The sequence below is a fragment of the Lemur catta genome, chromosome 23, assembly GCF_020740605.2.
Source record: "Lemur catta isolate mLemCat1 chromosome 23, mLemCat1.pri, whole genome shotgun sequence".
NCBI lineage: Eukaryota > Metazoa > Chordata > Mammalia > Primates > Lemuridae > Lemur > Lemur catta.
The window spans coordinates 16962775-16984494 of record NC_059150.1 but is presented as its reverse complement, the minus strand read 5'-3'; the positions used below and the strand labels follow the sequence as shown (position 1 = coordinate 16984494).

General features: G+C 35.5%; 1 protein-coding gene across 1 annotated transcript in view; it reads left to right on the top strand.

Annotated features, from left to right (window-relative positions):
* Positions 1–21720, top strand: part of ACBD6 (acyl-CoA binding domain containing 6) — a 125900-nt gene that overhangs the window by 55523 nt on the left and 48657 nt on the right. Inside the window, exon 6 of the mRNA XM_045536005.1 lies at positions 13123–13212. Coding sequence (XP_045391961.1) covers positions 13123–13212 — 90 coding nt within the window. The remainder of the gene's footprint in view (positions 1–13122; positions 13213–21720) is intronic.

Here is a 21720-nt window from a genome sequence, read left to right as displayed (position 1 = left end):
TTGAAAATGTAAGACTATACTATTACAGTAAAAGGGGACTAGTAATACTGTTTGTTCTCCACCAAGCAATGAAACAAACAGCCAAGAAAGATGTGGCTAGAGAAAAGCAGAAGCCAAATTGTGAAAAAATACCAGGTCTTCTGATTCCAGTTAGGTTTTTTTTTTTTGCCTTTCAGAATCAGAACCTAGGCATACCTCAGAGATATTGTGGGTTCAGTTCCAGACCACTGCAATAAAGCAAGTCACATGAAATTTTTGGTTTTCCAGTGCATATAAATGTTATGTTTACACTATACTGTAGTGTATTAGGTGTATAGTAGCATTATGTCTAAAAAACAATGTAAATACCTTAATTAAAAATATTTTATTACAAAACAAATTCTAAAGATCATCTGAGCCTTCAGCAAGTAGTAATCTTTTTGGTGGTGGAAGGTCTTGCCTCTTTGTTGATAGCTGCTGACTGACCAGGGTGTTGGTTGCTGAAGGCTAGGATGGCTGTGACAATGTCTTAAAATAAGACAGCAATGAAGTTTGCCACGATTGACTCTTCCTTTCATGCACAATTTCTCTGTATATGTGATGCCGTTCAATGGCATTTTACATACAGTAGAACTTTCAAAATTGGAGTCAATCATCTCAAACCCTGCTGCTGCTTTTCAACTCAGTTTATGTAATATTCTAAATCTCTTGTCATTTCAACAATATTCACAGCATCTTCACCAGGAGTAGATTCCCTCTTCAAGAGACTGCTTTCTTTTTCATTCGTAAGAAGTAACTCCTTATCTGTTAAAGTTTTGTCATGAGGTTGCAGCAATTTAGTCACATCTTCAGGCTCTCCTTCTAGTTCTCTTGCTATTTCCACCACATCTGCAGTTATTTTCCCCCATAAAGTCTTGAATCCCCCAAAGTCATTTATGAAGGCTGGAATCAACTTCTTCCAAACTCCTTTTAAGGTTGATATTTTTACCTCTTCTCATGAATCATGAATGTTCTTAATGGCATCTAGAATGGTGGATCCTTTCCAGAAAGTTTTCCATTTACTTTGCCCACATTCATCAGAGGGATCACTAGGGTAGCTATTGCCTTACAAAGTGTACTTCTTAAATTATAGGACATGAAAGTCTAACATACTCCTTTATCCCTGGGCTGCAGAATGTATGTTGTGTTAGCATGCGTGAACACAACATTCATCTCCTTGTATATTTCTGTTAGAGTTCTTGGGTAGTATTGTCAGTGAGCAGTAATATTTTGAAAAGAATCCTTTTTTTTGAGCAGTAGGTCTCAACAGTAGGCTTAAAATTTCAATAAACCATGCTTTAAACAGATGTGCTGTCATCCAGCCTTGCTTGCTTCCATTTATAGAGCACAGGCAGAGTAGATTTAGCGTAATTCTTAAGGGCCCTAGGATTTTCAGAATGGTAAATGAACGTTGGTTTCAACTTAAAGTCATTAGCTGCATTAGCCCCTAATAAGAGAGTCAGCCTGTCTCTTGAAGCTTCGAAGCCAAGCACTGACTTCTCCTCTATAGCTCTGAAAGTTCTAGATGGCATCTTCTTCAAATAGAAGGCTGTTTCGTCTACATTGGAATCTGTTCTTTAGGGTAGCCGTCTCCATCAGTGATCTTAGCTAGGTCTTCTGGATAACTTGCTTCAGCTTCTACATCAGCACTTGCTGCTTCATCTTGCACTTTTCATTATATGGAGATGGCTTCTTTTCTTACACTTCATGAACCAACCTCTGCTAGCTTCCAACTTTTCTTCTGCAGCTTCCTTACCTCTCTTGGTCTTCATAGAACTGAAGGCAGTTAGGACCTTGCTCTGGGTTAGGCTTTGGCTTAAGGGAATGTTGTGGCTGGTTTGATCTTCTATCTGGATCTCTTAAACTTTCTCTATATCAGTAATAAGGCCGTTTTGCTTTCTTATCATTCATGTGTTCACTGGCATAGCACTTTAATTTCCTTCAAGAACTTTTCCTTTGCATTCACCAGTTGGCTATTTGCCACAAGAGGCCTAGCTTTCAGCCTATCTTAGTTTTCAACATGTCTTCCTCACTAAGCTTAATCGTTTCTAGGTTTTGATTGAAAGTGAAAGATGTGGGACTCTTCCTTTCTCTTGAAACTAAGTTTCGCTTGAAACTTAGAAGCCATTGTGGAGTTATTAACTAGCCTAATTTTTTTATATTATTGTCTCTCAAGGAATATGGAGGCCTGAAAGGGAGAGAGATGGGGGAATTGCCAGTTATTGGAGCAGTCAGAACACATAAAACATTTATTGATCAAGTTTGCTGTCTTCATGGGTGTCTTTCACAGTACCCCAAAACAGTTACAATAACAACATCAAAGATTACTGATCACAGATAGAATAATAATGAAAATGTTTGAAATATTGAGAGAATTACCCCACAGTGCGGCAGAGGCATGAAGTCAGCACGTACTGTAGGAAAAATGCCACTGATAGACTTGCTTGATGCCATGTTGCCACAGGCCTGCAATTTGTGAAAACTGCAGTGTCTGTGGAATGCAATAAAACGAGGTATGCCTGTACATGCTTTTTTTAGTAAATCAGGCATGATTGCTTCCCTTTATTTTACTGTTGTTTTTTAATTTTTGTGCTTGTAAATTAAGATTTTTATAAAATTCATACATGTGGATAGTTTTTAAACAATCGTACTATTAGTCATATTACAAAAAAAAAAAAACTAACTTTCTTACCTGCATCCTTCTCACATTTTGTGCTAGCTCCCTTGAGGCAAACTCTTGCAATTTTTTTTAGTTGGTTGTTTTGCAACTTACCTACACATAATTCTAAATAATATACTTCTATCTCTTGTTTTTCAAATTCAGACATTGTTTGATTTCCTTCTATGTTATATTGGGATTTAACTGTTTCACTTGTCATCACCGTCCTGTTCCTCCTAATATAGTTATATTGCAACTTTTAATTTCAGCTTTCTGATTGAATTTCTATTGAATCAATGTTTACATTATTATGACTATATAAATATTGTTCATTGCTTAGTTATGGATTATGTGTATCAGTCAGCTTTTGCTGTAGCACAAACAACCCCTAAATTTCAGTGGCTTGTGGCAACAAACATTTATTTCTTACTTATATCACCGTCTCATCAGAGTGACATCATCTCTTTTAGATATTCTGATATGCTCTTTGTTTCTTGTTTTGTGTTTATCTATCTGATATTTTTAAAAGATTTTGAATCAGTTGAGCTACTCAAATTTTAGTTATTTTGATTATTTTTAACAATATGAATGAAGAATGATAATATAATGAAGAAATGGATGAGGAAGCCAGTTACCTTTTCAAGGTCTCAGTTTTTTCACTGGAAAGTATCTTGTATGTGCTATATGATCTCTATTAATATTTCTGTCTTTCAAATAATACTTTATACAGTGTGCATTGTAGTTTACCGAATACTTTCACTTATTACCATATTATCTTTACAATAGTCATCTAACTGAGGTAGATGCTATCCTCATTTTACAGACAGGAACTAAAGTTCAAAAGTGTACAATTACTTGCTCAAATGCATACAACTGGTGAGTAGAAATCAGGTCTGGGAGAGCATTCTTCCAAGCACTAGATTTTAGAAGGATAATTAAAAAAAAAAAAAAGAGGAGGAGGAAGAGAGCAATTTTCAGTTGGCCCCCCTGTGTTATGCTCTGATTTGCAATGATTTCTTTTAAAAAATAGTTCTAAACATCGAATCCACATGTGACCTCTGCAAAGATCATTGGACAGACAGCAGTGGAATAAGTGCCTAGAACACAAATAGCTTACACTAAATACCATATTTTTTGCAAAAATAAAAGGAAAAATTACAAAATGTATTGCTTCTACTGTTTGGCTACTTTAATGTAGTACTGCTTCTCAGCTCTTCCAGTTTGTTACCCATGCAGCTACCTTTACCCCCAGCCTGCCAGAACATTGTATTTCCATGAACAGATGAAGTGCTTACACATTCATAGACTGAGACGCCAAGAATTCAGTTGGGTTCTCTCATTGCTCCAAGCAGATTTCTGCCCTCTCAGCCATGACATCTCAGGCTGGGCTTTGAATACTGATGGCAAGCCCTTTTATTATTAATCAGGGATTTGTATGAATTAATTTAAGAACATAAGGGAGATGGGAGCTTAAAATCAAACTTAACATCCTAAGTAAAATGAACAGTAGGCTACATGACTTTTAAAGCTCTAGCAAATAAAACAATTTACTAAGCCTTGATGATGGACTAAAAGTATATAACCTCAAAAATAAGTTTCTAGCAAAATATTTTTAACCCCCTGTCAGTAAAAAAGGCAGTTGCTTTTTTTTTTTTTTTTTTTAAAGAAACAAGTTCTCACTCTCTTGCCCAGGCTAGAGTGCAGAGTGCAGAGGCATTATCACAATTCACTATATCCTCAAATTCCTGAAAGTCCTGGTTTCAAGCTATCTTCCTGCCTTAGCCTCCTGAGTAGCTGGGACTATAGGTGCACACAACTGTAACAATTATAGTTTTAAAAGAACATCCAGTTCCTTTTTGTGTTTATCTGAAATTTGAACTTGAGATATTTCCCTACTGATTGCCTAGGATGCTTGGCATGGTATACATTTTTTACTTAAAGTGTTCATCCAGCAGGTTCAGCCCAATTTTAGTTTGCCCTTAGATGACTAAAATTTATTGCACTTAAAATTTGCCATGAGCACATAAAAAATTTTAATGACAGTCATAAAATGATAAACTACATTTGCACTCCCACACATTGAAATAAACACGATAAATTATTAAATCATTATAAATTTAGGGTCAGGCACAGTGGCTCACGTCGTAATCCTAGCAATTTGGGGGATTGCTAGAGGTCAGGGGTTTGAGACCAGACTGAACAACATAGTAAGACCTTGTCTACAAAAAATAAAAAATTAGCCAGGCTTGGTGGCATGCACCTGTAGTCTCAGCTACTCAGGAGGCTGAGCCAAGAGGATCGTGTGAGCCCCAAGAGTTTGATGTTGCAGTGAGCTATGATTGTACCACTGCACTCCAGCCTGGGCAACAGAGTGAGGCCTTGTCTCAAAAAAAAAAATTATCATAAATTTTTAATTTATAAATTATTATATTATCTGAAATGCATATATTTGGATCTAAAGATTATATTAATAGTATATGCACAAATACATATGAAATGCTTTTTAAATAAAATTTAATTGTATTTTATAATGAAGTTACCTATTATGCATAATTAAAGTTCCTTATATATAACTTTTATTCATTTATGTTGTGATTACTATGGGTTGAATATCCCTGATCTAAGAATCCAAAATTTGAAAAGCTCCAAAATCCAAAACTTTTTAGTGCTGATGTGACACTCAAAGGAAATGCTCATTGGAACATTTTGGGTTCAGATTTTTGGATTAGGGATCCTTAAGCAGTAAGTATATAATGTAAATATTCCAAAATCAAAAACAATCGAAAATCCAAAAGACTTCTAGTCCTAAGCATTTGGAATAAGGGAGACTCAACCTGTACTAAAATAGTAATGCATGTATTTCTAATTTGAGAAAATTGCCTGGTATTTCCTACTGTGCTATAGTAATTAGGACATTATTTATATTTCACATAATAGAAAAAAGTTTCATAATTGTACTTACTATTCAGGAAGCTATCTATATATTAGATTTTTAAAGGTACAAATTGGTACCTTGGTGTTATGTGTACTTATTTTTTATTTAAATTACAACTTTTATTATATTTTTAATCTCATTTGTGAAATGTTTAGAAATTGAGGTAGCGAATGTAAAGAGAAAAGTTAAAGACAAAGTCTTTAAGCCTATTTATTTTTTTAAATGATGCTTCAGTTTTTATCTTTGATTCATATTAATACAGCTCTTCACACATGCCAAACATTTATGGTTCTTTCAAGAAAATATATTTTAAGGAGAAAGGATGATTTAAATAATTTGTAAAATATATTTAAAATATGAGTAGAATATTTCTTACCAAACATCAGGCACAAATTATGTCTATATAATTATTGTCACACACTTCTCAGATCAGTGCCATGTACAATAAACACTAAATACATGCTTATTGATAATATTTAAATAGTATTTTATTTATTTATTTTTTTTTAGCCAGAGTCTTACTCTGTCACCCTGGCTAGAGTGCAGTGGCATCATCGTAGCTCACTGCAACCTCAAACTCCTGGGCTCAAGTGATCCTCTTGTTTCAGCCTCCCAAGTAGTTGGGACTACAGGCACATGCCATTAAACCTGGCTAATTTTTCTATTTTAGTAGAGATGGGGATCTTGCTCTTGGTCAGGCTCGTCTTGAACTCCTGAGCTCAAGGAATCCTCCCACCTCAGCCTCCCACAGTGCTAATATTACAGGCATGAGCCACAACGCCTGTCCTAAATAGTATTTTAAATCTTTGCAATAATATAAATTTGTTTTAGAACAAATGTAGCAACATAATATTTTAGCAAAATAGATGACATTATTGCCATGCAGCTGTCTATCATCAGTTCCCGCAAAAGCATTCATTGTGGTACACTGGTTTTTCATAGATTCTTATCTAATGCACTCCGAAATTCCTTTCATTGAGCTGCTTCTTTAGTTCTTTCCTTTCTATCTTTTTGATGGTATAATTGTTATCATTAGCCATTTTCCATATGTCTATTGATTCTTTCAAGTACTTCGAAGGAGGTCATTTTTCTCCTGACTCCCATTCCTTTCCTTTCTTGCTTTGTTTTACATCTGTGGCTCGTGTCAGAATATAATTTACATGCTTTTGGCTTGAGAAGCTGCTCTAAACTCTGGCAAAACTGACAATATTAACCTAACAGGAAAGAAAAAGATTTAAGAGGCAGGGTCAGTATACTGAGGCTAAATTTATGCTTTTATTTAAGATTCGAGAAAGGAAGGAAGAAAAAATTATATCCTCTTAAATAACTTTCTACTTTAGAGTATCTGTTGTTTTAGTTGTGTAGTTCTGCAGTCCCCAACCCTCTGACTGAGGACCCATACTGGTCTGTGGCCTGTTAGGAACTGGGCCTCACGGTAGGAGGCGAGCAAGCAAAGCTTCATCTGTATCTACAACCGCTCCCCGTCACTGGCATCACTGCATAAGCTCCTTCTGTCAGATCAGCAGCGGCTTTAGATTCTCATAGCAGCATGAACCCTCCTGTAAACTGCGCATGTGCGGGATCTAGGTTGCACTCTTTATGAGGATCTAATGCCTGGTGATCTAAGGTGGTGATGCTAGTGGCTGGGAGCAGCTGCATATACAGATGATCATTAGCAGAGAGGTTTGGCTGCACAATAAATGTAATGCGCTTGAATCATCCAGATACCATCCCCCCACCCACCCTTAGTATATGGAAAAATTGTCTTCCGGGAAACCAGTCTCTGGTGCCAAAAAGGTTGGAGATGGCTGGTGTAGTTGACTAAGATATTAATTTGAAGGAACTTTGTTTATTCACACTCATGATTAAGAAACGCACTACAAACTGTTATGCTCATTTGCATTAATGTAGGTAGTGCCATTTAAAAATCAAGCCTATGGTTATACTTTATATTAGAAACTCATATTTAATACAAAATCAGAAAAGAGTGAAAGTAGTTTAAATCTTATGAACTTTGGCAACTTATTTTTTATTTGTTTACTATGGTAAAATAAACATAACATGAAATTTACCTTTTCAACTATTTTTAAGGGTACAGTTTTGTGGCATTGACTATATTTACATTGTGTGCAACCATCACCACCATCCAACTTTATCATCTTTCCCAAATGAAACTCTGTACCCATTAAACACTCCCCATTCCTCCCTTCCCCCAGCCCTTAGAAACCACCATTCTGTAATACTTTCTATATCTCTGTGAATTCAACTACTCTAGGGACCTCATATAAGTGAAATTATACAATGTTTGTTCCTTTTTTTTTCTTTTTCTTTTCTTTTTTTTTTTTTTTGAGACAGAGTCTCACCCTGTTGCCTGGGCTAGAGTGCGGGGGCATCAGCCGAGCTCACAGCAACCTCAAACTCCTGGGTTCAAGTGATCCTCCTGCCTCAGCCTCCCAAGTAGCTGGGACTACAGATGCTTGCCACCATGCCCAGCTAATTTTTTGTTTCTATTTTTAGTTGCCTGGCTAAGTTTTTCTAGTTTTTAGTAGAGACAAGGTCTCACTCTTGCTCAGGCTGGTCTTGAACTCCTGACTTTAAGTGATCCTCCTGCCTCAGCCTTCCAGAGTGCTAGGATTACAGGCATGAGCCACCAGACCCAGCCTATTTGTTCCTTTTTGACTGGCTTATTTCGCTTAGAATAATGTCTTCAAGTTTCATCTATGTTGTAGCGTGTGTCAGAATTTTCTTCCTTTATAAGCTGAATAATATTCAATTGTATGTATATACACAACACATTCTCTTTATTCAAATATTCGTCAGTGGACACTTGGTTTGCTTTCACCTTTTGACTATTGTGAATGATGTTCATATTTTTGTTATTGATATGAACATGGGTATAAAATTTTGGGGTTTTTTCAACAATTTATTATGAAAAATGTTAAACATACAGAGAAGTTGAAAGAATTTTACAATGAACATCTGTATTCCCACCTAGATTCACTACTATTTTGCTATACTTAACTTTATCAACATCTATCTGTCCACCAACCTTATGTTTTGAAGCATTTTAAAGTACGTAGACAACAGTACACTTGCTTCTAAATGCTTTAGCATGCATATAATTAACTAGAATTCAGTATTTAGTTTTTATTTTAAGATAACATTTATATTCAATGAAATGTACAAATCTTAAGTACACATTTGATGAATTTTGACAAGTGCATATACCTGTGTAACTGAAGCTCCTGTCAAGATATAGGACATTGCTATCACCCCAGAAAGTTCTCTCATGCCCCTTCCCAGCCAGTCCTTTCTCCTAATCCCCAAAAGATAACTACCATTCTGATATTCTTTTTACCATAGATTAGTTTTGCTTGTTCTAGAACTTTATATAAATGGAATTATATGCATATACTCTTCTGTGTAAGACTTCTTTTATTCAGCATGTTTTTGAGATTCATCCATGTTGTTATAGATTAGTATTTCCTTCTTTTGTATTGCTGATTAATGTTTTATCACGTGAATATAGGATGGATATTTGGGCTGTTTTCATGGCAACTTCCTATTATTATTGCTGTTATTACCTGTTTTATACAGGATGAAATAATATCTCCCTCATTTATTCTTTGACCCGTAAGTCACTAACATTATGGTTTAGTAAATGCTTGTGAAGGGATTTTTTAAAAGTAGTGCATTTTAAATCTTTCTCCCTGACAACTTAGCAATACCACCTCTCCCTATCCTAGATCTTAGCCAGTGAAAGGGATCAAATAGTTGCCAATTTGAAGTGTGTATCACACATACTGGTGTGTGGTTTTCTTTAATGCTGGTAAATCCCACAAGGAACCATTGGCTTCCATGCTAGGTATATCTTGAGATCTTAAACTGTCTCCCAATCTTACTCCTGACAGAGTTTTTGAAACAACATTGTCATTTCATTATGGAGAGGGAAGTGGAAGTAGGAGGCATTGTGTAATTTCTGGTGGTTGCATGTAGGGGAGTTCTCACGGTGGGCCAGCTGCTACAGCAGCAGCAGCAGCTGCCGCAAAGGGTAGAAGATAGGGATAGGATAAAGGAGATGGAGACATTATAGGTTGTTAGTAGTTAATCTCAACTACAATTGTAAATTGACACCCAAATTTTTTGCAGAGGGAAATTCAGGTCCACTTGGTTTGTAGTATTTCATTTGCAAATTAGGCAGTACCATAACCATACATATTTGATAGAATGTCAAGGTAATAATTCTTACAAACTTAAATATACCAAATTTGCCATGTTTTTATTTACTGTATGTATGGTACTTTGTATCTGATCTGAAAATACCATAAGAACATGACCCATTTTATAATAGAATCGCTTTTCATTTAATTTTGTGATATCCAGGAGAAAAATCTAATTTAAAAAAATTCTATATGGTTTAAGGACAAGTAACTATGGATATCAAAGAAGCATGTAAAATATTAAGACCTGCTCTCTGTATTTTCCAGAAGGCATAAAAGTAATACCACTTAATAGGTTAGCTGCTACCCTGCACTTTCAAAGCACTTTAGAGTCATTCGTCTGTCTGAAGTAGGACAGTACTAGCACCTTTTGTTGATAGATGAGAACTCTTTTTTTCTCCTTGTATTTTACTGTATTTGAGTTCCAGAATTTATCCAGAGCTCTCCAAACAGTGCTTGTGGCCTTCTGGTGACCAAACAAAGATTCCTTCTAATAATGACTCCCCTGCCCCACCAATATCCTAAATACTTCTGGGATATTTTTCCAGAAGAGTTTTAAAAACTAGAAACAAAGAAAGAATTGTCAATTTTTGAAGTAGCAATAAAAATAAATTTAACTTTACCATTTATGAAAGATTATATCACTTATGTCAAAAGATAAAAGAACTGTATATACAAATAGGTAAAAGATTTCATAAATTTGGATAAAGTCTTTAAGCAAATATAGCTTTAATGTGTACCTAATTCATGGTTTTCTTTCTGGAGGAGAGATTATGGTATCCTGTATCTAAAATAATTTATTGATTATATTGTATTGGTCTATGTATGTTTGTGGTTAACAAAGAGAAAGGAAAGAAACCACATGTGTTTATTTCCTGATTTTGTCATAATTAGTTATAAGGATATCATCTATTCAAATTACTGGTTATGTTATTACTTGAATAATAATCTTAATTTAGAACATGTTTACGGGAACTTTATAATTTGAAGAAGTAAAAGGTATCACATTTAGATACTTCATTGTGCTGGTCTTTGTTCATTTAAATAGCATGTTGAAGGTAAAAGTTTCAAAGTCTGGTTTGTTTAATCTATGTTTATTTATAAGTATGTTTAATTCTACTCTTGTTTTGAAGCATTTTAATACTGCAGAATGTATTAGTCATTAGGTGGTCTTAATGTAGGTATCTTCAGCACTTCTACAGAAAGTCATTGTCAGAGAATTCATTCTAATTCAAGGTTAATTAGTGTACCATTAAAATAATGTGTTACAAAAATTAATTGCATTGCAGGTCAAAAAAACGTGTTAAAAAGCATAGTGTAAATGTCTGAGAGCACATCATCCTTCTTAAAACATTGCTATATGTGTGCCACCCTTCTGGAAAATACATCCAGCGTGAAAATCAGTACTGAGGTCCAGTCATAGGTGTTTCCCCTAAAGTAAATTTTTGGCACCACATATGGGAAATTTAAAATATAACTCCCATTAACAGTAAAATGTGTTGCTTATCTGCTTTGCCATTGAAACAGCTAAGGATTTATATTTTAGCATTAGTTGATATAACCCTGATGGGTCAAACCTAAAGAGAAATCAGGAACCCACCCAGTTGAAAGATAGAAATTATCTGTACATATTGTGGTAAAAGTACTAGATATATTAATATTATATTTTCCTACTTTACTATTAGATAGTTCTGGTAAGTGCCCTATGTGAGCATATCACACATCATTTTAACTATGCAATAATTCTTGTTAATAGTTTATAAAATATATACTTACAATTAGAACTAAAAATAATAGGGACTTTGAAATTTTGTCTGATTCTTTTAATGTAAAAGCTGTGAAACAGTTACATTGAACTATAGGACATTTTATTCATTGGTATTTGTTCAAAGAGTTTCATTAAAATGTCTGATTGTTCATATGGAAGATTTTTGAATTATTACCCTAGTAACAGCAGGTCACATTAGAGCTACAGAAATTTTAACATGAGAAACTCTGTTGTAGTACTCAACAATACATTTTTTACTGGCTTTTGGAATTGTCTCCATTTTCAAAAACTCTTAGTGGGCTCCAAACAAGGTAAAATAAAATAGTTTTGCTGCTATAACAAATTGTGAGTGATTTGCCCAGATTTTCAAATTTTCTGCTTTCTTCCTTTTTAGGATTTTGTATAAGCCTATTGGAAAACAGATATTCCCAGGTATAAAAGTAAATCAAGCAGAAGAAGAAGACAATTTGTAGGGAAGACGTTTTCCTACTCTGTTTTTTTGTTTAAAGAATAGATCCCGGTTTAATTAGTTGAACTAATAGGTGTGTGAAGAGTCTGAATGATAAAATAGAATACAGGAAGGTTTAGAAAGCTTTCTTGAAAAGTACTTTTTACTTTAAACCCATCCTTGTTGCAGCCTATGTCTATTTAAATCTTATCTAAAATGGCAAAAAGCAGGGATTTCAACTTAATGTGGGAAAACATTCCATTCTTTATAAAAGACAACATCATTACCACCTTCAAAAAGTAGTGTTAAGCCACACATCACTCATTTCTTAAGAAAAGCCTTTAGCTTTGGGGGTTTTGTTTATTCTTTTTCACCAGGTAGGCTTCTTTCATTAACTAGACCAAGATTTTCTGACAGTAGAGAATAGAAATAACACATGTAATAGTAACTGTGAGTCTTTGGTAGACAAGGATTAAAATTAATATTTCATATTTAGTACTTTATGTCTTTTGTTTTTGTTTGTTTTGTTTTGAGACAGAGTCTCACTTTGTTGCTGGGGCTAGAGTGAGTGCCGTGGCGTCAGCCTAGCTCACAGCAACCTCAAATTCCTGGGCTTAAGCAATCCTCCTGCCTCAGCCTCCCGAGTAGCTGGGACTACAGGCATGTGCCACCATGCCTGGCTAATTTTTTCTATATATATTTTAGTTGGCCAGATAATTTCTTTCTATTTTTAGTAGAGACGGGGTCTCGCTCTTGCTCAGGGTGCTCTCGAACTCCTGAGCTCAAGCGATCCACCTGCCTCGGCCTCCCAGAGTGCTAGGATTACAGGTGTGAGCCACCGCGCCCGGCCTACATATTTCTTTTTGTCTTTCTTAAAACATTGTATTTTTAAAAACATTTTAAATTTTAATAGATTTAGGGGATACAAGTTGAATTTCGTTATATATATTAGGTAGTGGTGAAGCGTGAGCTTTTAGTGTACCCATCACCTGAGTAGTGCACATTGTACTCCATAGGTAATTTTTCATACCTTCCCACAACTGGATCATTCATTTATATTTTTCTGTTTTTTAGGGTAGAGCTCTACTCCACTGGGCATGTGACCGAGGACATAAAGAACTAGTCACAGTTCTACTACAATATAGAGCTGACATTAACTGTCAGGTAAGAGTGGAGCTTTTATTTTTTAATTGAAGTAAAATTCACATAACATAAGATTTACCTGATTAACCTTTTTTTTAGTTTTTGTTTTTTTGAGACAGAGTCTCGCTCTGTTGCCCGGGTTAGAGTGAGTGCCATGGCATCAGCCTAGCTCACAGCAACCTTAAGCAATCCTTCTGCCTCAGCCTCCCAAGTAGCTGGGACTACAGGCATGCACCACCATGCCCGGCTAATTTTTCCTATATATATTTTTAGTTGACCAGATAATTTCTTTCTATTTTTAGTAGAGACGGGGTCTTGCTCTTGCTGAGGCTGGTCTTGAACTCCTGACCTCGAGCGATCCACCTGCCTCGGCCTCCCAGAGTGCTAGGATTACAGGCGTGAGCCACTGCGCCCGGCCTGATTAACCATTTTGAAGTGTCCAATTCAATGGCGTTTAGTACATTTGACAACGTTGTGCAACCATCACTACTATGGAGTTCTGTAACATTGTTTTCACTCCAAAAGGAAACCCTGTACCCATTAAGCAGTCACTTTATTTCCCCCCTCACCCCAGACCATGGCAACCACTAATTTGCTTTCTGTTTCTATGAATTTGTCTACTCTGGATATTTTATATAAATGGAATCATAAAATATGTAGTCATTTGTGTCTGGCTTCTTTCACATAGTATAATGTTTTGAAAGTGTATCCATGTTATAACATGTAATAGTACCTCATTCCTTTTTATGACTGAATTATAAATCTATCCCACATTTTGTTTATGCAGTCATCAGTTGATGGACAATTGGGTTGTTTCTACCTTTTTGCAATTGTGATTAATGCTGCTATGAACATTTGTGTACATGTGTTTTGTTTGACACCTGTTTTCAGTTCTTTTGGTTATATACCTAGGAGTAGAATTGCTTGGTCATATGTGGTAATTTGATGTTTAACTTTTTGAGGAACTTCCACAATGTTTTCCACAGTAGCTCACCACCTATGCCATACTTCTAATTTCACCATATCGTTACCAATACTTGTTATTTTCCCTTTTTTTAGTAGTCATCTTAGTGGGTATGAAGTGATACATCATTGTGGTATGATTTTGATTTGCATTTTCCTAATGACTAATGATACTGTGTATTTTTTCACACACTCGTCGACTGTGTATCTTCTTTGGAGAAATGTCTAATCAAATGTTTTGCCCATTTTAAAGTGAGTTTATCTTTTTGTTTGGGAGTTGTTAGAGTTCTTTACATATTCTAGATACTAGACCATTATCAGATATATGATTTGTAAATATTTTTTCTCTTTTTTATGAGTTTTCTCTTTAATTTCTTGATACTGACCTTTGATGCACAAGTTTTTAATTTTGATGAAATCTAATTTATCAGTTTTTTTCTTTTTTCTCTTATGTTTATGGTGTCATACCTTAGAATCCATTGCCAAACCCAAGGTCATTAAGATTTATCCTTATGTTTTCTTTCTTTCTTTTTTTATTATTGCAAAATATCTATACCATAAAATTTAACATTTCAACCATTTTTTTTTTTTTTTTTTGCAGACAGAGTCTTGCTCTGTTGCCTGGGCTAGAGTGCCATGGTGTCAGCCTAGCTCACAGCAACCTCAAACTCCTGGACATAAGCAATCCTTCTGCCTCAGCCTCCTGAGTAGCTGGGACTACAGGCATGCACCACCATGCCCGGCTAATTTTTTCTATATTTTTTAGTTGTCCAGATAATTTATTTCTATTTTTCAGTAGAGATGGAGTCTCGTTCTTGCTCAGGCTGGTCTCGAACTCCTGACCTCAAGCAGTCCTCCTGCCTCCGCCTCCCAGAGTGCTAGGATTACAGGCATGAGCCACCGTGCCTGGCCTCAACCATTTTTAAATGTACAGTTCTGTGGCATTAACCTCATTCACACTGTGTGCAACCATCACTACCATCCATCTCCAAAACTTTTTCATCTTCCCCAACAGAAATGCTGCACCCATGAAACATGAATTCCCTATTCCTCCCTTTCCCCAGCCCCTGGAAACCACCATTCTACTTTCTATTTCTATGAATTTGGCTACTCTGGGTACCTCATAAGTGAAACCATATAATATAAGTGAAACCATATAATGTTGGTCTCTTTTTGACTGGCTTATTGCACGTAGCATAAAGTCTTTGAGATTCATCCATGTTTTAGCATGTGTCAGAATTTCTTTCCCTTTTAATGCTGAATAATATTCCATTGTGTATATTTACCACAGTTTTTTTATTCAAATATCCATTGTTGGAGACTTAGTTTTTCACCTTTTGGCTATTATGAATAATGATGCTATGAACATGGGTATACAAATGTCTGTTTAAGTGCTTGCTTTCACTTCTTTTGAGTATATACCCATAAGTAGAATTGCTGGGATCATGTACTTCTGTGTTTAGTTTTTTGAAGAATTGCCATACCATTTCTCACAGCAGCTGCACCATTTTTACATTCCCACCAGCAATACACAAATGTCCCAATTTCTCCACATCCTTGTCCACACTTGTTATTTTCTGTGTTTTTGATAATAGCCATCCTAAGGACTGATTTGAGTGCCTTTTATTTCATTTTCTTGCCTAATTGCTCTGGCTCAGCCTTCTAGTACTATGTTGAATAGAAGTAGCAAAAGTGGACATACTTGTCTTATTCCAGGAGTTTGCATTTTAATTATGTTAGATACAAAATGCTTTTTCTTTACACGATATTTGTTGCCATATACATCCATTCCCCTCTAGTCCCCCAGGCCTCATAGGCCCACCCTGGATCTTTCTATCAAGTCTGAAATTTTCATTTCTAATTATACCCTCCAGTTCATTCCACTCTACATCTCTTATCTGACCTTATGGATATCCTCCTGTCTCTTGACTATCCACCTTCTTCCATTTTCATTCAACTTTTTTTGTCTACTCTCATGCTATTACCTGATTCCCATTTCCTGTTCTTCACCTGTCATAGCCACCTGGCAAATCTCTAATTCTGACTGATCCAATTGCCTGCTTTTCTGCACATCTACACCTGGGTTTTGGGAAAAGATTTAAAAAAAAAAATTTCACACAATCCTGATGTTACTATAAATCATGGTAATACCATCATTAAGTTTGACTACCAAGTCTTCTAGTCTTTCTTTTTTCTAGAATATCTCCTATTTCACAGAGAAAGTAGAAGAACTCTTTATCACCAACCCAGATCTCAGTCAGTAACTTCAGACACATGTATCTCTTCTTTGATGTCCTGCAGATACTTCAGGCATAAGCCACTGTACCTGGCCTGTTTGTGGTATTTTAGAGAGAAATGTCCCCACGTTAGGCATTGCCTGAGGTTTTTGCCTTGTGGCTTTCTTATATTCTATTTGTTTGAATGATATAAGAAAAACAATCCAAAAACTACCTTACGTGGCTTTATAGAACATTCTTTACTGAACAACAGCTATAATATAATGCAAAGTAAAAGTTCCAGGTAGGTTTTTAGGATGGATTGGTTAGGACTATATGCCTGGCACAATGTTTCCTTGCCCCCCTTTGTATTTATATGACCATTTTATGTAGCTACCAGCCTTAGTTTTCGTTTGTTATTGACAATAATAATCTATATTATTTAACTTTAGTTAATGGGATGTTTTGGCTTTTTAAGTTTGAGTTGCTAACATACTTCCAAGTCAGAAGGCTTCTGGAGATTAGTTCTCAGAATAGCTCTTTCTCTTGTAATTTCTTCTTTGGTTTCGTTATTGAAAACTCTTTTCAAGTATAGACAAATACAAACATAATAAATGGAAGGAAAGCTTCATCTCCCTCATGACTCAATCTTTCTTAAACAGCATTATTATTGACTGGCCTATTGGTTGCCAAAAAGAGAAATCAATTTTATTAGAAGTATTTGCTTGGCCACAGATCTTGGTACTAACCCAGCACAGACAGGCTGATGTTATCAACTATCTGAAGACTAATTTTTACCATTAGTCTGAAATGAAGTAGTAATTAGAGATATGTCAAAGTCTGCTCTGTGTTTTTCTGTCATTTTTACCCTTCACTGTATCTTGTACATTCTTTTATTGCACTGCGGTTTCTAGGTTCTGTGACTGTGATGGAATTGGAACTTGTAATTTTATTTCTAAGAAAGATCTTTTATAGATCTCATTTGTTATCTGGCAGTATTACAGAAACAGTTTTGTCTCTTCGACTGCTTGGTATTTTTAGTTCAACTCTGAAAGTCAGGTTTTTACCACATTTGGGATTAGGGCTTAAACACACATGCACATACTCTTCTCTGACTTCTTGAGTAACTGATTTTTTTAAGCCCTGAAGAAAGATTAAAACTACTTCCCAAAGCACATTAAAAGATATTTGAGTGCTGAAGACTTATTAGTAGGTTTTCATAGATTTGTTGTAAGGTAGCATTAGGGAAAAAAGCAGGGTGGGAAGGAGGAGGAGGAGCATCTGTGGCGTAGCCGTCTGCACTGCGTACTAAGTGTTGCACAGTTCAAAAGAAGAACTTTTGTTGAGTGGTGTGGAAATATTCAAGGACTCTATGATTTATAAATTATATAAGCTTATGGTTTATAGAATACCGTGGAGCATCGTGCCCTCTCAGTGAATGTTTTGGTGGCTATCTGTGTGTTGTGAAGATTTCAAAAACAAGAGAAAAGTATAAAACAGTAAATAAAACCATCTGTAATCCCATTACATGGTATTATTTTGGGGGGGGGTGAGGAGTAGGATATAAAACAGTTTCTTAGTATTTACTACGTGCCAAGCATTTTATGTGCATTGTCTCTTTTATTCATTGCATCAATCCCATAATATAGGTATATTATTGTCTGCATTTTACTGATGAAGAAACAGGAGCTTAAAGAAGTCATAGAGTGGTGAGGCACAGCGGCTTATGCTTGTAATCCCAGCACTTTGGAAGGCCAAGACTAGAGGATCACTTGAGGGCAGGAGTTTCAGACCAGCCTGGGCAATGTAGTGAGACCCCATCTCCACAAAAAAATTTAAAAATTAGCTGGGCATGGTGGCACACACCTGTAGTCCTAGCTACTCAGGAAGCTGAGACAGGAGGATCTCTTGAGCACAGGAGTTCCATCCTGGGTGACAGCAAGAGACCCCGGCTCTTTTTAAAAAAAAAAAAAAAAAGAAGAAGTCAAAGAGCTCACAAGTGACAAAAACTAGATTTGAACTCCATAGCCCAACCTCTTAACCTCTTCACTATGAAATTTGAATATATTTCATTCTCATCTTTATTTTTTCTTCTTATGTGTATATATTTTAAAGCTACTTTGTACAATATTATAAATAAAGTATTTTTTATTATTTAAAATTACTGAGGTATAAAATAAATTCAGTGAGGTAGATATAATACACAAATCTTATGGATACAACTCAGTGCATTTTTAAGTATATACACATATATACATGCCCCTGTGTAACTATCACCTGTGTCAAATAAGAACATTTCCAGAACCCCAAGAGGTTGTTAGTGTATGATAAAAGTAGAGTTTAGTAGACTAATAAATTGAGTAGACTTTGAGTTAAAATTCATAGAAAAGACTGTTCTTAAACACTTATGGAAGTAAAATTGTTAAAATCCCCTCTATGCATTACAGATACTTAGACCTGTCCACTGGGTTGGTAGAGGGTAGGAAGGGGAAGTGTTCTAGGCCAGAATGTTCCCATTTAGAGGACATTTTTTGAAAGTATAGCTTGTGTTATGAGTGTGTACATTCACTGCTACTGTGTATAGTGGGGAAAAAACTTAAGTCCTATTTGAAATATCTAGTCTTTCTAGATGTTTAAAAGTGCACAATGTATGTTAAAAGTAAAGAGCTAAAGTAACACTCTTTAAGTGTTTGTTATTTCATAGGAGTGGTTGCATTTGGGGAATGGTAATTGTTAAACTTAATGTCTTGGAGAGAGAGTATGTTGTCACTCGGTGGTGGGGGGAGGGGAGGAGTAAGTATGCAGAGAACGGTTCTGTGCCAGTGAGTTAGATTAGTTAACCATTGTTCTATTATGTGCTGTGTATGAAAGGAAATGGTAATGCTCAAAGTATGTTAAAAGTAGAGGTAGTTGAATAATCCGTTTATGTATGTGTTTTGTTAGTTTTTAGGAAGGACTGTGTTTGGGGAGTGACCTTTGTTAATCCACCTCTTGGAGCTAGACTTAGTCCTGTACTTAATCACTGGAATGGGGGAAGGGGGAGAAGAGAAAGGGTGAAGAAGGGAAGGGCTCTTTGCTAGTATCACCATATCTAAAAGATGGTTTTAGATTGTAACCATCTGTCTATATGTGCATTTTTAGTAAAGTATCAGTGTTTATCGTGGACAAAGTTCATTACTTTGCAACATCTAAGCTTTGGAGATGTTCTGAGGTGACAGCATATGATAAAACGTAGAAGTAGTGAATTAGCCATTTTGTGAGTATCTTTTTGTTATAATTGATAGAAAAGATACATCTTCGACATGGAATTGTTAAACTACCTCTGAGCAGTGTAAATTAGGACTTGTTCATTAGATTGGCAGCAGAGGGGCAGAAGGAAGTCTAAAAGAAGTACGCAGATGTGTTCATATTTACATTTTGACAATAGCCATTGATGTATGTGCATCTCTTGGCAATACTATAAGAATATATTAATAGGAACACACCTTCTTGCTGATATTTTAATGGTATAGATCTGATAATGAATCCTCTTAGGAACATTACACTTAGTGTACTCTGTTGCTTTATGTTTGATTTTAAATTGAACATTAAGGGAATGCAGTATTTTAATCAGAACTCTGCCAGTAGTTTTATCTAGAGGCCTGTTGCCATTTTTGTCTTCTACGAAATTTTTGTCCTAAGAAAGGCAGGATTACATTTTTTCCTAACAGATTGAGTTGGTGTAGTGTATTCTTGGTTATCAAAATACTCACAGAGCTTTGGGATTTTGAACTGGTAAATATTCATGATGTGTGAAAAAGCATGATACATACTGCACAATCTCAATCCCGTCAAATTGGATGTTGTGTATGTGTCAGGATCTAGAAGGACACGTCAAACAGTAAACTGCTTGTGATTGTGGATGACATTGTTCTTATGCTTCTTGTATTTTTCAGTTTCCTATATGCATATATTAACTTTTAAAAAAATAAAGATTACTTAAAAACTTAAAAAAATAATAATAATCCTAGCACTTTGGGAGGCTGAGGTTAGGAAGATTGCTTGAGGCCAAGAGTTTGAGGTTACAATGATCATGCCACTGCACTCCAGCCTGGGCAATAAGAGTGAGACCCTGTCTCAGAAAACAAAACCTTTCTATTTGGAAATAATTTTAGATTCTATAGAAGAGTTGCCAAAACAGTGCAGAGTTCCTGTATACCTCTCACCCAGCTTTACTTAGTATTAACTTCTTATATAACCATAATATAATTGCCAAAATTAGGAAATTAACATTAGTATAATGCTATTATTTAAACTGCAGGCCTTATTTAAATTTCAACCGTTTTTCTACAAATGTCAAAAATGTTTTCTGTTCCAGGATCCTGTCCAGTATCCCACCTAATTTGGATTTGCTTATTGTTTCTGCTTAGTTTCCTCCAGTCTATAACAGAGCCTCAGTCCTTCCTTGTCTTTCATGATCTTGACACTTTTAAAAAGAACCGAGCAGTTGTTTTATAGACTGTTCCTCACTTTGGGTTTGTCTAATGTTTTCTCTTGATTGGTTAGGTTATGCATTTTTGGCAAGAATGTCAACAAAAGTGATGTGCCCTTCTCAGTGCATCACATTAAGGGGTTCATAATGTTAATATGTCTTATTACTGGTGATATTAACCTTGATCCTTTGTTATGGTAGTGTCTGGCTGATTTCTTTACTGTAAAGTTATAGTCTTTTCCTTTGCAGTTTATTAGTATTGGGGGAGATACTTTGAGATGATGCAAATCCTGTTTCTCCTCAAACCTTTGCCCACTAATTTTAGCATCCATCAGTGGAGCTTGTTATGATTATTAATATTATTGTGGTATTTGTCTAATGGTGATTTTCTGTTTTCCTCTTTTCTTCTACATTTGCTAATTGGAATTCTACTGTAAGGAAGAATTGGTCATTTCCCTCTCATTCCACGATTATCTTGTATTTTCCCTATCCCAGTCCTGGATCACTCATTCCTTTTATTGGAAAATATGTTTAGAAATCAAGATCTAGGCACTAGGTATGCTCATTCCTATAGGAATGACATTGTTTCTTGGTTGTCTCAGCAGTCAGAGCTGGGAATATATGTAGGAAGTATATGTATGTATACTAATCCATGCATATACACACACTGTATTTCTGTATCTGTCTATCTGTATATATATTTAAGACCATGCGTTTATACCGACACCTTTGATTACTATCCAACATCACAGGGTTTAGTTTAGTCTTTCCTCATTTGTAACTTTTTTCTCTAACAATAAGAAACTCAGCCCTCATTATTTATTATAATTATTCTGTTCAACTTTAGTATACAGATAAAGGAGTTACAGAATTGCTAAC